Source organism: Vigna unguiculata, chromosome 1 (genome assembly GCF_037176805.1).
Source record: "Vigna unguiculata cultivar grain cowpea cultivar isolate G323 ecotype 2 chromosome 1, ASM3717680v1, whole genome shotgun sequence".
Lineage (NCBI taxonomy): Eukaryota > Viridiplantae > Streptophyta > Magnoliopsida > Fabales > Fabaceae > Vigna > Vigna unguiculata.
The window spans coordinates 36796202-36810882 of record NC_140792.1 but is presented as its reverse complement, the minus strand read 5'-3'; the positions used below and the strand labels follow the sequence as shown (position 1 = coordinate 36810882).

At 35.2% G+C, this 14681-nt stretch overlaps 2 protein-coding genes and 1 pseudogene across 2 annotated transcripts; 2 read left to right on the top strand and 1 right to left on the bottom strand.

Moving 5' to 3' along the window:
- Positions 1-1745: 1745 nt before the first annotated feature.
- LOC146888940 (uncharacterized) lies at positions 1746-2879 on the top strand. The gene has a single exon (XM_085672200.1). The coding sequence runs from the start codon at positions 1746-1748 to the stop codon at positions 2877-2879; it is 1134 nt and encodes a 377-aa protein (XP_085528326.1).
- Positions 2880-5254: 2375 nt separating this feature from the next.
- On the bottom strand, positions 5255-8692 carry LOC146888939 (elongation factor Tu, mitochondrial-like). Its single transcript, XM_085666792.1, has 9 exons — positions 8511-8692; positions 8322-8397; positions 8153-8245; positions 7993-8067; positions 7445-7549; positions 7251-7341; positions 6924-7129; positions 6089-6172; positions 5255-5320 (listed from the first exon to the last, which is right to left on the bottom strand). Exons 1-9 carry the CDS (start codon positions 8690-8692, stop codon positions 5255-5257), a joined length of 978 nt encoding a protein of 325 aa, XP_085522918.1.
- Positions 8693-13026: 4334 nt separating this feature from the next.
- Positions 13027-14160, top strand: LOC146888938 (uncharacterized; annotated as a pseudogene).
- Positions 14161-14681: the final 521 nt, after the last annotated feature.

Genomic DNA, 14681 nt, shown 5'->3' with positions numbered 1-14681 from the left:
GGAAGGTGTTGCGCTTTCCTATCACACAAAGGTGTTGTCTTCTTCCGGTGAAGTGTGGGCTGGCTTACGTTTGTGTGATGTCCGAAATTACCCATATCCTCGATTAATCCGGTTGGGCTGAATCCAGCCAAACCCGAATGTTGCTTAGCTCTAGGTGCAGAGCTGAACTTAGGGTTTTGTTGTTTGTTCCTTGGTCTTCTATCAATCCAACACATTTGATCCTTGCATAAACTTGGAAAGCTTAATAATTTAGGAGACAAACATGCTAGTTTATGAAAGCATAAATACAATGTAGGCATACACAAACTTAAACATAAAACATAAACCACAAAAGTGACTAACTCCTAATAAAGCAAATATTATTAAAAAAGTAAAACACCCATGTCACATCATAAAAATAAATAATTATAAATATATTTAAATAATGGTTTAACACATCTCAAGACATCTAATGCATCATCAATATTCTTTGGACAACAATATAAATAATATTAACTACTAAGAATATTTTGTTGTAACGACTAAACATTGATAATGAAGTATGTCAAACAACAAACCCATCTTATTCATCTTTGGATTGATTTATCATCAACCAAAACAAAACCTTCTAATTATCACATTTTACCATCACATGTATGTAATCTGGCCAAATATTAATTTTCTTTTGGAACAACCAATATTCGCATGATATACATAAACACTGATGTTTAACATTTTTCACTAACTATGATCATTAACTGCAAAAAGTATTAAACTTGAATATTTTGTTAACTTCTTGATTTAATTTACTCACAAAAAATATTAAACTACCAAAACATTGAATATTTTATTTATACTGAAACTAAATATTTATAGGTATTTATTTTAATACAAAAATTTTATCAGGTTTTTATCTTCTCCCACGCGCATGAACTAACCCCTAAACGGAATCTCTGCCGGCACACTTTAGAGCAAACCACAGCCATTGACGGCCAAAAAAAGGGCCTGGAAAATCAAATTGCCGCTTGCGAAGCCGCCGTCCCGAACCAGATCGCCGCCGTCGCGAGCCACCTACGCAAACACAACCAGATCGGTGTTGCGAGCCACCTCCGCTGCGACGAAACCAGAGCCAGCAGATGTCTCACGAAACCAGGCTGCCACAACGAACCACCACACGTTGACGAAGCCACGCGTTGCAGAACCACTGCGAATCAGATCGACGACGAGGGCACTTTCTGACGCGAAATCCCCATCACTGCGGCGCCGGCCACCACGCAGCCACCTGCGACGAAAAAAGCTGCTCGGAGAAGACGCGAAACCAGACGCGAACACACCTACATTGCGAGAATCCTCCACCTCCGTTCCAAACAGAACCGCAGGCCACCGTGACAGAAATCGATGTCGATTGCGCCAATGCGACAGCCACCACGGTACCTGCAAAAAACCAGACCAGACAGACCCCCGCGAAGCAACCCACCGTCGACGAGAACGCAACTTCAAGAAAGGGTTTAGTCTTCTTCATCGTGATTTGGCCGTGCTCAATGAAGAAGAAGGGTTTGAAATCCAAGCGAGAGACGAAAGGTTAAAGAAATTGGGGATTTAGGGTTCTTTGAAACCCTTGAGAATCAGATTTGGGGATTATCTTGATTAGGGCTGCCAACGTTTGGTGACTTCAAATTCGAAATAGACAACCTAAAAAATACGTTGTTTTTTGGTTGATTCTAAACAAAGCATTCATTCATCTACTATCTACGATCACAGAACTAATGCAGTCTCTCAAGTCACACCATGCTGTTTCATCTTCTCTTTTCAATCATGTCTCTTATCAGTCTATGACATTCTTCCTCTCTTTCTCAACCAAAAGTCGTTGCCTACACTTCAACGAAACCACTTCAATAATTGATTACCTGAATTCCGACTTGCAGTTCTCCAGAACCCAATCCCTTTATGTCTCCAAACGTGTTTCAGGGTTCAGATTCCCTCAAAACCCCTTATTAGTGCTCACTTTCTTCAAACAAATAGGCTTTTCCCAAAGCCAGATTCTCTCCCTGATTCGTCAAAGACCCCAGATACTGTTTACAAACGTTGAGAAAATCTTGAGACCCAAAATTCAGCTCTTTCAGATGTCTGGATTCCAGGGTTACGAGTTATGCAGCTTCATTTCAAAGAATCCCTCCATTTTGACTCATAGCTTGAAGAAAACATTGGTCCCCTCAGTTGAAGCTATTAGGAAAATTGTCTACGACCAGAAAGATTTTATTCTTGTTTTGCACAGATGTGGCTGGATACTCCCAAAGTACAAAAGAATTATGGAGAATGTCGTCTTCTTGGAGAGTTGTGGCATTCTTTGGACTCATCTTTCATTGCTACTCAAACTTCATCCAAGGCTTTTCGTTGCACAGCGGTCTACTATTGAAAACAATGTTTCTCGAGCTGTAGACTTGGGTTTCCGTGAAAATTCAAGAATGCTTGTCCATGCAATTCATACATTAAGTTGTTTGAGCGATAAAACATTTGAGAGAAAGTTGAAACTAATTAATTGTTTTGGTTTTTCGAAGGATGAGGGCCTGCAAATGTTCAAGAGAACCCCGACTTTGTTTAGAACATCAGAGAAGAAGTTGAAAGTTGGAATGAAATTCTTCTTGCATACAGTTATGCTGCCCAAGTCAGTCCTTATTCACCAGCCTAAGATTTTAATGTACAGCATGGAGGATCGCGTGCTTCCTCGATATAAAGTCTTCCAACTGTTGAAATCAAAAAATCTCTGCAAGAAAGTCCCCAGTTATATTCATGTGTTGTGCTTGTCTGAGGAGATGTTCTTGGACAAGTATATATCACAGTTCAGAGAAAATGCAGAGGAGTTATTAGTAGCATACAAGGGTCATTATCTGGAGGCATAACCATACCTTCAATTCTGTTTTTTCACTCTTCCGCAGGGTTCTAATACTAAAATTATTTAGATAGTGTTGTGCATAACCATGGAATGTCTCATTGTAGTAATGAAGATGGCTCGTTTATTGTATCTGTTTATTGATTATGCATCTTTCTTTCCCATGGTAATTTGGTGGTCATAAGAACCTTGGAAGATCCACACGAAAATAAGCAATCCACTTTGACTGCTCCTTTAAAGAGGTATGCAGAGTATACTTTTCTTGATCTTGTTGACTTGTTCCCCAACTGGGATATGCTCCAACGTTGAATTGTAAAATTAGCCTGTATTCATCTTCGAGCACCCTTGTTTAGCTTTTAAATCGCTGAGCATTAATTAGTCAAATTTGTATGTGCCTCAGTAGGATTGATATCGAGTTTCCTTTTACTCCCTTCCACCTTCTACTATTAAGAGAGAAAAAATCAAGAAGAACGTGGGTTGCATTAGTAAATCTTAGGTGGTACTTGAAAGTTGAAACCATTGAGACATTATTATGCTGCTTTATTGTCAACGTTTAAGACTGCTTTTTTTTAATGGCTTTTCAATGAGGGACTAAAGGTATGCATCACTGCTTTCACTTGTTTATCACTGGAATATATTTGGTAGTATTTGAACTAAGCTAAAAAATGCCAAAATATAATCCCTTCAACTGCAGCTGCAACAAATCTTCTTACAATCTCTTTCACTTACAAGATGGACCATTCTTTGCTGTGACAGTTTCATCTTGTCACCTTGCAGTGGCCCTCCAGCCCCGTCTTATGATGTCCTGACTCAATAGCTAAACCTGAAAACAATCAAAGAAGAGTTCATATTTTGTATATTAATTCTGATGCATTATCTTTGAAGGTCCGTCTCATGATATTTTGTATCACTCTTCTGCAGGGTTGTTATATTATAATAGATAAATATTACAATAGACAACATATGTGTATAAGGACACACATTAAAAGAAATAATTATCTATTTATTTTAAAAATCAAATAATTTTAAAAATAATCTTTAGAAATACATACCGTGGGTTAAATCGATTCAATATAGAATTCGAGCATTTTAGAGATTTGTATGAAGATTTTAAATTTAAAAAACTAATAATACTATTTAAGAACTAAAATAATAATTTATTAGATATTAAAGGTTAGAGTTGAAATATATTTTTATTTTTACGGTAAATCAGTTTAATAATAAATCAAATGAATAAAATAATTATTCAGAGAAGTAATACTTTAAACATAATATATTCTTTAATAATTTATTAAATGACCAACTAATTATAAATTCTAAAATTATAAATTTAATATAATAATAAAACAAATAAAAAAATATTACTTCTCTAAATATAGGGAGCCCATTAACTATAATACAGTAACATTCGCAAGAAATTTTTGGCGTGGGTTGAAAATTAGAACTTTGTTTCTTTCGAGCTGCATGACTTGGACTCGCTTTCCCCCCCTCTCTTTCTGTCTTTTGTGAAAGAACATGACAACGTTAAACTATCTATTAACTGAGATAAATGTGGAAGCAATACTCAACCAGCAACGTTAGATTGAGATAAATTTAACTACGGTTGATACACTACACCATGAACATGCAAAAATAAAATTCCAGAAACATATTCGTTTTAATGTTTGGTATGGTAGGAGCCACTTACATTCTGGCTCTCTGATCGTAATTTAAAATTCAACAAGTGCGATGAGTTGTTTAATTTCCACATAAAGACACACGAATAATAATTACCCATAACCACATAAGCATCTTATATATATGGGAATGACGTGATTCTTGCAAGCTGCAACTGAAACTTTTGTTTATTTCGCCAATTCTGAAGAAGGGTCCTCTTGGAATCTGATACCATCTAGCTGCTCCATGGAAAACTCTCATGTTTGTAAGGGTGGGAGAGGAAGATACTGATTTTTGATGAAAGAGATAAATGTTAATGTTTATTTTTTTTGCTTTTTATTATGATAATAACAGATAATTAAAACAGCAGTATACAATACTAACCATAGAATTATCAAGTACTTAAAGAAAATCTCTTCCTTTTATTTTATTTCCTTGAGAAGATTAGGACTAAGCCGTCAACTTTGGCCATGGTTCAATGTTACTGTATATACATCAGTACTTGGTTGTTTTGGAGTTTGACACCATTATATTCCGTGGAAAATTAGAAAAAGCTCTTCTTAATCGCTGTTCAGAATCTTAACTGGATAGCTCCTACGAAAAACAATTAGTCCTCATACACATACCTATTCAAAACATGTCACTATTTCTTTCTTATTTTAGTTCATAATCTTCCATTTACACCCTCATAACACACTATAAAACAAGTTACACTAACTCAACTTATAATCATTTGAGCTTAACCAAGTTTGTCGAGAAACCATATACCTTGCATCGAACACTTTTCAAACCAACCTGCATCATGGAACAGGAACTCATCATGTTCAAAGGTTCATGGAAAGGCAACAAGAGTTGCTTCAAGTGAAGCTGGATATGATCCAAGGATGAGGTGGCGTGCTGCTAATCCAGCAGTAGAGACCACACGCGCTTGGAAGGGACAACATGGTCGTGCGGCGAACTCAGATAACACCTCACTTGATAACGATGAAACTTTCAACAATTTCATTCGACGTGCCAAGGGTAAACTTAGAACCGTGTCCCACATCGGTCGGGAGCAGAGCAACGTTACACCTGTACCACTACGAGATGATGACGAGGCTAATGCTAGGGATAACCTAAGCGACCAGTTTTCGAATTTTATCAAGAGTTCGAAGAAGAAGTTGAGAAGTACATCAAGCATGAGGAAGCATGGTTCCTTCAACAGACGGTGACCATTGATAAACCAGGGAACCTCAAAGAGAGTGATTTGACATGTGGGTCCATCCAATATTCTGTTATATATACTGCATGAAAATAAGATCCTAAGCCATGCAAGCATTATTATACTTTACATTTTTTTCTATTTCAAGCACAGTAAATGTGAAATGTTTATTTGGGGGGAATAATTTCGACTGGTTTATTGTTTGTTTGTAAGAAATTAATATACATTGATGTTTTGTCTTTAATGAAAGGTTTCTGATTAATCTGTAGTGTTTTTATTGAAAGAATAATTAATATCAGTTTATTAACAGGAAGGATCAGAGGGCAGCTATATATAGGAAATGACTCAATGAACATACATACCTGCATTAGACCCAACACCTCTACTTCTTCACCGACTTTAATGACGCCTTGTTCAACACGGCCAGTGGCAACTGTTCCACGTCCCTTCATCACAAATGAAAAATATAAAGCAGCTGAAATGATGGAAACCATTGCCCCCATATTTATTTATGTCCATACAATCCAATATATGTAATGAAACAAATGCAGATTTTGAGAGAACTAAGTGTTGAAAATAGAAATTTTGATATTCTCTTTAAGGGAATAAAAACAATTATATGAGACAACAGTTTTTAAAGCACTATGTTAAGATTTAAATTACCACTGCGTCATATCATTACAAAGAGCAAGGCCGTAACAAATGCTACCTCCTTTCCTTTTTTATTCTTCAAAAACCCTAGACCGAATTAAGAATTTGAAATTTAAGATTTTGAAATTTTATCCTTCACCTAACTAGAGATTTAGAAGAACAAGAAAGAATTTGTTAAAGTGACCATAGTTACAAAGATGACCGGTATTATAAACATCTATTCCACATATGCTCCAGTGTTCATAATCCCATCTGCTTATGATGTTAAGCACATCAATAATTGCTGTAGTTTGAGTGAACTGAAGGAGCATATAAGGAATTTAAAGCAATTTTAACGTAAACAGAATAGTAATAAATAGTACTTCTTAAACAGTGTCGTTACCTAAACGGTGTTTATACTGGAGCAGATGGAAAGTGATAGAACATGATAAAAACACAAGACTTACATTACAAATTGTAACAATTTTATAACTGAGGCCATCTTTACTTCAATGAATCTGCTTTCTTCAAAAATTAACCCAAAAAATAAAGTTCAGGTCCTTTTACCTGAATTGAGAACACATCTTCAATTGGCATTAGGAAGGGCTTGTCAAGTTGGCGAACAGGGTCAGGAATGTATGCATCTACAACATCCATTAATTTTAGAATGGCCTGTCTTCCAATCTCGTCATTTGTACCCTGTAAAGCAGACAACGCTGAACCTCTAATGATCAGGATTTCATCCCCAGGGAACTTGTGGAAGCTCAGTAGCTCTGCAAAAAACATTATCATAAAAACATATTTTAGCAAACACAAAGATTACAGAAACTTAAGCAGGTTTATTCATTTTCTGAGCATGGACAAGAGAAGAGAAGCCTTAGAGAAACACCCTACCACGTAACTCCATTTCTACAAGCTCTAACAACTCTGGATCATCAACAGCATCAACTTTATTTAGAAAGCAAACAAGAGATGGCACACCAACCTGCATAATACATTTAACGATAAAATATGTCAATCTAGAAGTAAGGAGAAAGGTGTAGACGTTCTAGGTATATATATACAAACCACATCAGTAGAATACCTACTTGGCGAGCAAGAAGAATGTGCTCCTTGGTTTGAGGCATTGGTCCATCAGGTGTAGATACAACAAGTATACCACCATCCATCTGGGCAGCTCCCGTAATTATATTCTGAAAAAAAAAACAGACAATTATAAAGCATACAGTGAACAAGAATTAATTTGTTATTTAAACTAAATAAAACCATTAGATAAACCATCTAGTAAGTACATCAAGGCAAGCTGGAATGCTAAACCCACCAGCATTCATGGAAAATAGGAATCTGACAAATGCAGTTGTTGCCAATATACAGTGTAATCAATACCTATAAAATATATTTTGTTACAAACTAATCTACTTCCAAATTCCTAGCATAAATTTTCCATCTCATTTTGAAAAGAAGGTCAGGCTACACAAGCACTAAAATATGCTAAATTCCACAATTAACTATTATACAAGGTAAAATTGCTTAAATTTGTTCGCCACAACTTAGCCACCCAGCTTCCGTTAGGCAATTGATAACTCCAATAAAAAAAAACATTCTTAGAGAAACTAAACCAAATTTGAAAGCTTACTTTAACATAATCCGCGTGTCCAGGGCAGTCCACATGCGCATAATGTCGTTTTGCAGTCTCATACTCCACATGAGCCTGAAAACCGAAATATAGAGCAAGCATACATATCAACAGAAAACAACACAATCGATTGCAAGACCAAAAGAGTGCGATTCCATACCGTTGCAATGGTGATTCCTCTCTTCTTCTCTTCAGGAGCCTTGTCAATTTCATCAAAGGCCACAGCCTTAGCCTTCCCTTCATCCGCAAGCACCTGATCAAACCTAATTGAGTAATAAACACCAAAACATCCACCTCAACACACATTTAAACAAAGAGTGAATCAAGACCTTGGTGATTGCCGCAGTTAGCGTGGTCTTCCCATGATCCACGTGTCCAATAGTTCCGACATTAACGTGAGGCTTCCTGCAAAGTCAAACAATAAGATGAACAAAACACGTAAAAGACATACTAATAACGATTACTGTTACTTGTATATTTTAAATTTTGCGACGAAAAAGAGAAAGCGAGAGTGTTACGTTCTGGTGAAAGTTGCCATGGATCTCCACCATGGATTGGAATTGAAAGAATAGAAGGAGGTGGAGGTGGAGTCATTGGGAGTAGAGAGAGGAGAACGAGATACGGAAGAGTGGATTTGAGAGGCTAAGGGGAAGAGGCGGCGAGAAGTGGAAGAGGAGTGTCTGAGAAGAAGAGTGGCCATTGAAGAAGTGATGAGGAGAATGAAAATCCCTAACTATGGAGTACAGAGGCGAGGGTTTTAGGCGAAGGAAGACAAAAGCGAAGAGCAGTGAGTGCGAAGAGCGAGGGTTTTAGAATGGGCGCCCGACACCGACCCGTCATATTCGTGCGGCCCAATTCGAGCACTCTCATAATGTTTCGGAGCACATACATACTTCTTTTTTTCTGTTACAAATGTTTTTTTCTTCTTGCTCCGACAGAAAATATTTGAAGTGATTTTTATCTTATTGACTTAATTTAAAGTTTTAGATAAATGAATTAATTCGTGTCTGGTTTAACTTATTTAGTTAAATGGTATCTTTTGGTAAATTTTAGGTATATTTTATGAGAAATAATTCTGTTCGAGGTAGAAAAAATTATATATTAGGACAGGGTTATTCTGGTTCAAAAACTGACCATTTTTCTCTTTATTTTATTTTTTTTATGAAAATGCATTAACTTGTGATAAGTATAAATAAAATGAATAAATAAATTAAAAGATAATTTATGTAATATAGGTTTTACTTGTTTGTTTAGTATAGATGCTTTATATTCAACTTTTTTCATTTTGAGTCAACTCTAATTTTCTTTTCTTATTTTTTAAACGAATGTATAGATAGGAGTTTTATACTTTTAGTCGGTATTTCCTCTTTTGAATTTTTAAACGAATGTATATAATTGTTTCTTTGCTTAAAATCATTTACTTTTGTCGATGAAATCATATAAAATAGTTACGTATTGTTGCTCTTTTGTAAGCAATAAAATATTTTCGATTTTAATGTTGTGATACTTTTCAATTAAATTTGTTTTTTAAGAAACTTTTAAAGGACAATGTTCTCTTTGCATCTTTTACTCCTTATCAATCTTTATTAGTATACTTTGACTTCAATTGAAGGGAGCCTAATGGTTGATTGGATGATTCAATTTCTATTTTAAACTCTCCATTGGTTGATGGAAATATCATGGTGAAAGAAAAAAGAAAAATTTAATGATGGGAAGTTGCTTGATGATGGACAATCTCTATCTTGTACTTCTAAGATTAAGTTTTAGACATGTTCCTACAAAACTGAAGTGCTCATATTTTTGCACTATTATTTTGGTAGACTTCAAGATTTAATAATTTATAATATTTTTGTTGATGTTAATTTTTATTGTATATTTTCTTATCATACATATTAATATGTATGATACAAAAAATATGTAATAAATATCAATATCAACAAAAATATTATAAGTTATTAAATTACAAATTAAAATTTGATATAATGTATCAACTTATATTGAACTATGGATTATTTATAATATTATATATTAGAAAAAATGGTTAAAATTGAATTCGGATATATATATATATATATATATATATATATATATATATATATATATATTAATAAATAAATAAAGGTTAAAGCTTCTAACTAGAACCTTGATCATGCAAAAAATTGTGTTAGGTGTACAAACATATTTAATATTTATTTTATATAACTTAAATCTATATTTACCTGTATTTTTCTATTATATTTTCTTTTTTCCTTTTAATTTACAAAATTATTATCTCGTTTTAATATGATTTTTATTTTATATGATGGTGAAAATAACTATTCTTGTTTTTGTTTTTTGTGTATAGCTTTTTGTTCTCGATTCATTTGAACATATACTTTGCTGGTTGGATTTGTTATTTTGAGCCAATTCCTTCGAGAAATTGACTTTCATACGAATCTTTGAAAACATGAAACAAATTAAAAGTAGAAAACAATTTATAAAATGTAATAGTTTTGCTTCGTATTGTTAATCACTTTGACTATACATTTAAATTTAGCACGACAGTGAATTGAAATTAATATTATCATTTTTAAAAACACTTTATGAACAATATTGATATAGTACAATTCGGTTAAAATAGTATAGTCCAAATTAAAATTAATATAGTTTGATTCAAAAGTGTAATTAGAAAAAATGTTTGGTTCATAACAGTTGGTTCATATCGTTGTTCGGTTCACTAAATTCAGTTTAGTTTGTTAGAATAAAAGACAATTCAATTCAATTTGTTTGAATAAAATTAACGAAAATTTGTATGAATTAAACATAAAATATGTGACAATAATACTGACTTTGTATGTGGTAATGACACTTGCTTGACATATGACACTGCCATGTGTCATAATGTTGACTTGGATGTGAACAATTTTTTAAAATTTTTTAAAAAATTTAAAAAATAAAAAAAATCACGAAATGACACATGATTGTCGTTGTTCACTTTTGGTTAACAATTTAAATGTCGTCACAAAAAATAATCAAATTGATCATAATTTATACAAATTAATATTTTTTTAACTTAAAAAAATAAAATGATATTTTAACACAAAAAAAGTCACATCAGATTATAAGAGAAAATTGTCAAAATATCATTGTCCTTCATAAAAATATGACCAAATCGAAGAAAGAGAAACGAAACTTGGGACAAATGATGTCTTTAAGAATAAAAAAAATAATATTCTCTTCCCCCGACCTCTTCACCTTTTATCTACAACTTCCCTCTTTTCTTCAGAATTTGCTCATTCCTCGTGCTCATTGGAAGGTGTTGCGCTTTCCTATCACACAAAGGTGTTGTCTTCTTCCGGTGAAGTGTGGGCTGGCTTACGTTTGTGTGATGTCCGAAATTACCCATATCCTCGATTAATCCGGTTGGGCTGAATCCAGCCAAACCCGAATGTTGCTTAGCTCTAGGTGCAGAGCTGAACTTAGGGTTTTGTTGTTTGTTCCTTGGTCTTCTATCAATCCAACACATTTGATCCTTGCATAAACTTGGAAAGCTTAATAATTTAGGAGACAAACATGCTAGTTTATGAAAGCATAAATACAATGTAGGCATACACAAACTTAAACATAAAACATAAACCACAAAAGTGACTAACTCCTAATAAAGCAAATATTATTAAAAAAGTAAAACACCCATGTCACATCATAAAAATAAATAATTATAAATATATTTAAATAATGGTTTAACACATCTCAAGACATCTAATGCATCATCAATATTCTTTGGACAACAATATAAATAATATTAACTACTAAGAATATTTTGTTGTAACGACTAAACATTGATAATGAAGTATGTCAAACAACAAACCCATCTTATTCATCTTTGGATTGATTTATCATCAACCAAAACAAAACCTTCTAATTATCACATTTTACCATCACATGTATGTAATCTGGCCAAATATTAATTTTCTTTTGGAACAACCAATATTCGCATGATATACATAAACACTGATGTTTAACATTTTTCACTAACTATGATCATTAACTGCAAAAAGTATTAAACTTGAATATTTTGTTAACTTCTTGATTTAATTTACTCACAAAAAATATTAAACTACCAAAACATTGAATATTTTATTTATACTGAAACTAAATATTTATAGGTATTTATTTTAATACAAAAATTTTATCAGGTTTTTATCTTCTCCCACGCGCATGAACTAACCCCTAAACGGAATCTCTGCCGGCACACTTTAGAGCAAACCACAGCCATTGACGGCCAAAAAAAGGGCCTGGAAAATCAAATTGCCGCTTGCGAAGCCGCCGTCCCGAACCAGATCGCCGCCGTCGCGAGCCACCTACGCAAACACAACCAGATCGGTGTTGCGAGCCACCTCCGCTGCGACGAAACCAGAGCCAGCAGATGTCTCACGAAACCAGGCTGCCACAACGAACCACCACACGTTGACGAAGCCACGCGTTGCAGAACCACTGCGAATCAGATCGACGACGAGGGCACTTTCTGACGCGAATCCCCATCACTGCGGCGCCGGCCACCACGCAGCCACCTGCGACGAAAAAAGCTGCCCGGAGAAGACGCGAAACCAGACGCGAACACACCTACATTGCGAGAATCCTCCACCTCCGTTCCAAATAGAACCGCAGGCCACCGTGACAGAAATCGATGTCGATTGCGCCAATGCGACAGCCACCACGGTACCTGCAAAAAACCAGACCAGACAGACCCCCGCGAAGCAACCCACCGTCGACGAGAACGCAACTTCAAGAAAGGGTTCAGTCTTCTTCATCGTGATTTGGTCGTGCTCAATGAAGAAGAAGGGTTTGAAATCCAAGCGAGAGACGAAAGGTTAAAGAAATTGGGGATTTAGGGTTCTTTGAAACCCTTGAGAATCAGATTTGGGGATTATCTTGATTAGGGCTGCCAACGTTTGGTGACTTCAAATTCGAAATAGACAACCTAAAAAATACGTTGTTTTTTGGTTGATTCTAAACAAAGCATTCATTCATCTACTATCTACGATCACAGAACTAATGCAGTCTCTCAAGTCACACCATGCTGTTTCATCTTCTCTTTTCAATCAATTCTCTTATCAGTCTATCACATTCTTCCTCTCTTTCTCAACCAAAAGTCGTTGCCTACACTTCAACGAAACCACTTCAATAATTGATTACCTGAATTCCGACTTGCAGTTCTCCAGAACCCAATCCCTTTATGTCTCCAAACGTGTTTCAGGGTTCAGATTCCCTCAAAACCCCTTATCAGTGCTCACTTTCTTCAAACAAATAGGCTTTTCCCAAAGCCAGATTCTCTCCCTGATTCGTCAAAGACCCCAGATACTGTTTACAAACGTTGAGAAAATCTTGAGACCCAAAATTCAGCTCTTTCAGATGTCTGGATTCCAGGGTTACGAGTTATGCAGCTTCATTTAAAAGAATCCCTCCATTTTGACTCATAGCTTGAAGAAAACATTGGTCCCCTCAGTTGAAGCTATTAGGAAAATTGTCTACGACCAGAAAGATTTTATTCTTGTTTTGCACAGATGTGGCTGGATACTCCCAAAGTACAAAAGAATTATGGAGAATGTCGTCTTCTTGGAGAGTTGTGGCATTCTTTGGACTCATCTTTCATTGCTACTCAAACTTCATCCAAGGCTTTTCGTTGCACAGCGGTCTACTATTGAAAACAATGTTTCTCGAGCTGTAGACTTGGGTTTCCGTGAAAATTCAAGAATGCTTGTCCATGCAATTCATACATTAAGTTGTTTGAGCGATCAAACATTTGAGAGAAAGTTGAAACTAATTAATTGTTTTGGTTTTTCGAAGGATGAGGGCCTGCAAATGTTCAAGAGAACCCCGACTTTGTTTAGAACATCAGAGAAGAAGTTGAAAGTTGGAATGAAATTCTTCTTGCATACAGTTATGCTGCCCAAGTCAGTCCTTATTCACCAGCCTAAGATTTTAATGTACAGCATGGAGGATCGCGTGCTTCCTCGATATAAAGTCTTCCAACTGTTGAAATCAAAAAATCTCTGCAAGAAAGTCCCCAGTTATATTCATGTGTTGTGCTTGTCTGAGGAGATGTTCTTGGACAAGTATATATCACAGTTCAGAGAAAATGCAGAGGAGTTATTAGTAGCATACAAGGGTCATTATCTGGAGGCATAACCATACCTTCAATTCTGTTTTTTCACTCTTCCACAGGGTTCTAATACTGAAATTATTTAGATAGTGTTGTGCATAACCATGGAATGTCTCATTGTAGTAATGAAGATGGCTCGTTTATTGTATCTGTTTATTGATTATGCATCTTTCTTTCCCATGGTAATTTGGTGGTCATAAGAACCTTGGAAGATCCACACGAAAATAAGCAATCCACTTTGACTGCTCCTTTAAAGAGGTATGCAGAGTATACTTTTCTTGATCTTGTTGACTTGTTCCCCAGCTGGGATACGCTCCAATGTTGAATTGTAAAATTAGCCTGTATTCATCTTCGAGCACCCTTGTTTAGCTTTTAAATCGCTGAGCATTAATTAGACTGTTTCTATGTTGTGAATTATGTAAGTTAATTTGATTAGTCAAATTTGTATGTGCGTAAGTAGGATTGATATCGAGTTTCCTTTTACTCCCTTCCACCTTCTACTATTGAGAGAGAAAAAATCAAGAAGAACGTGGGTTGCATTAGTAAA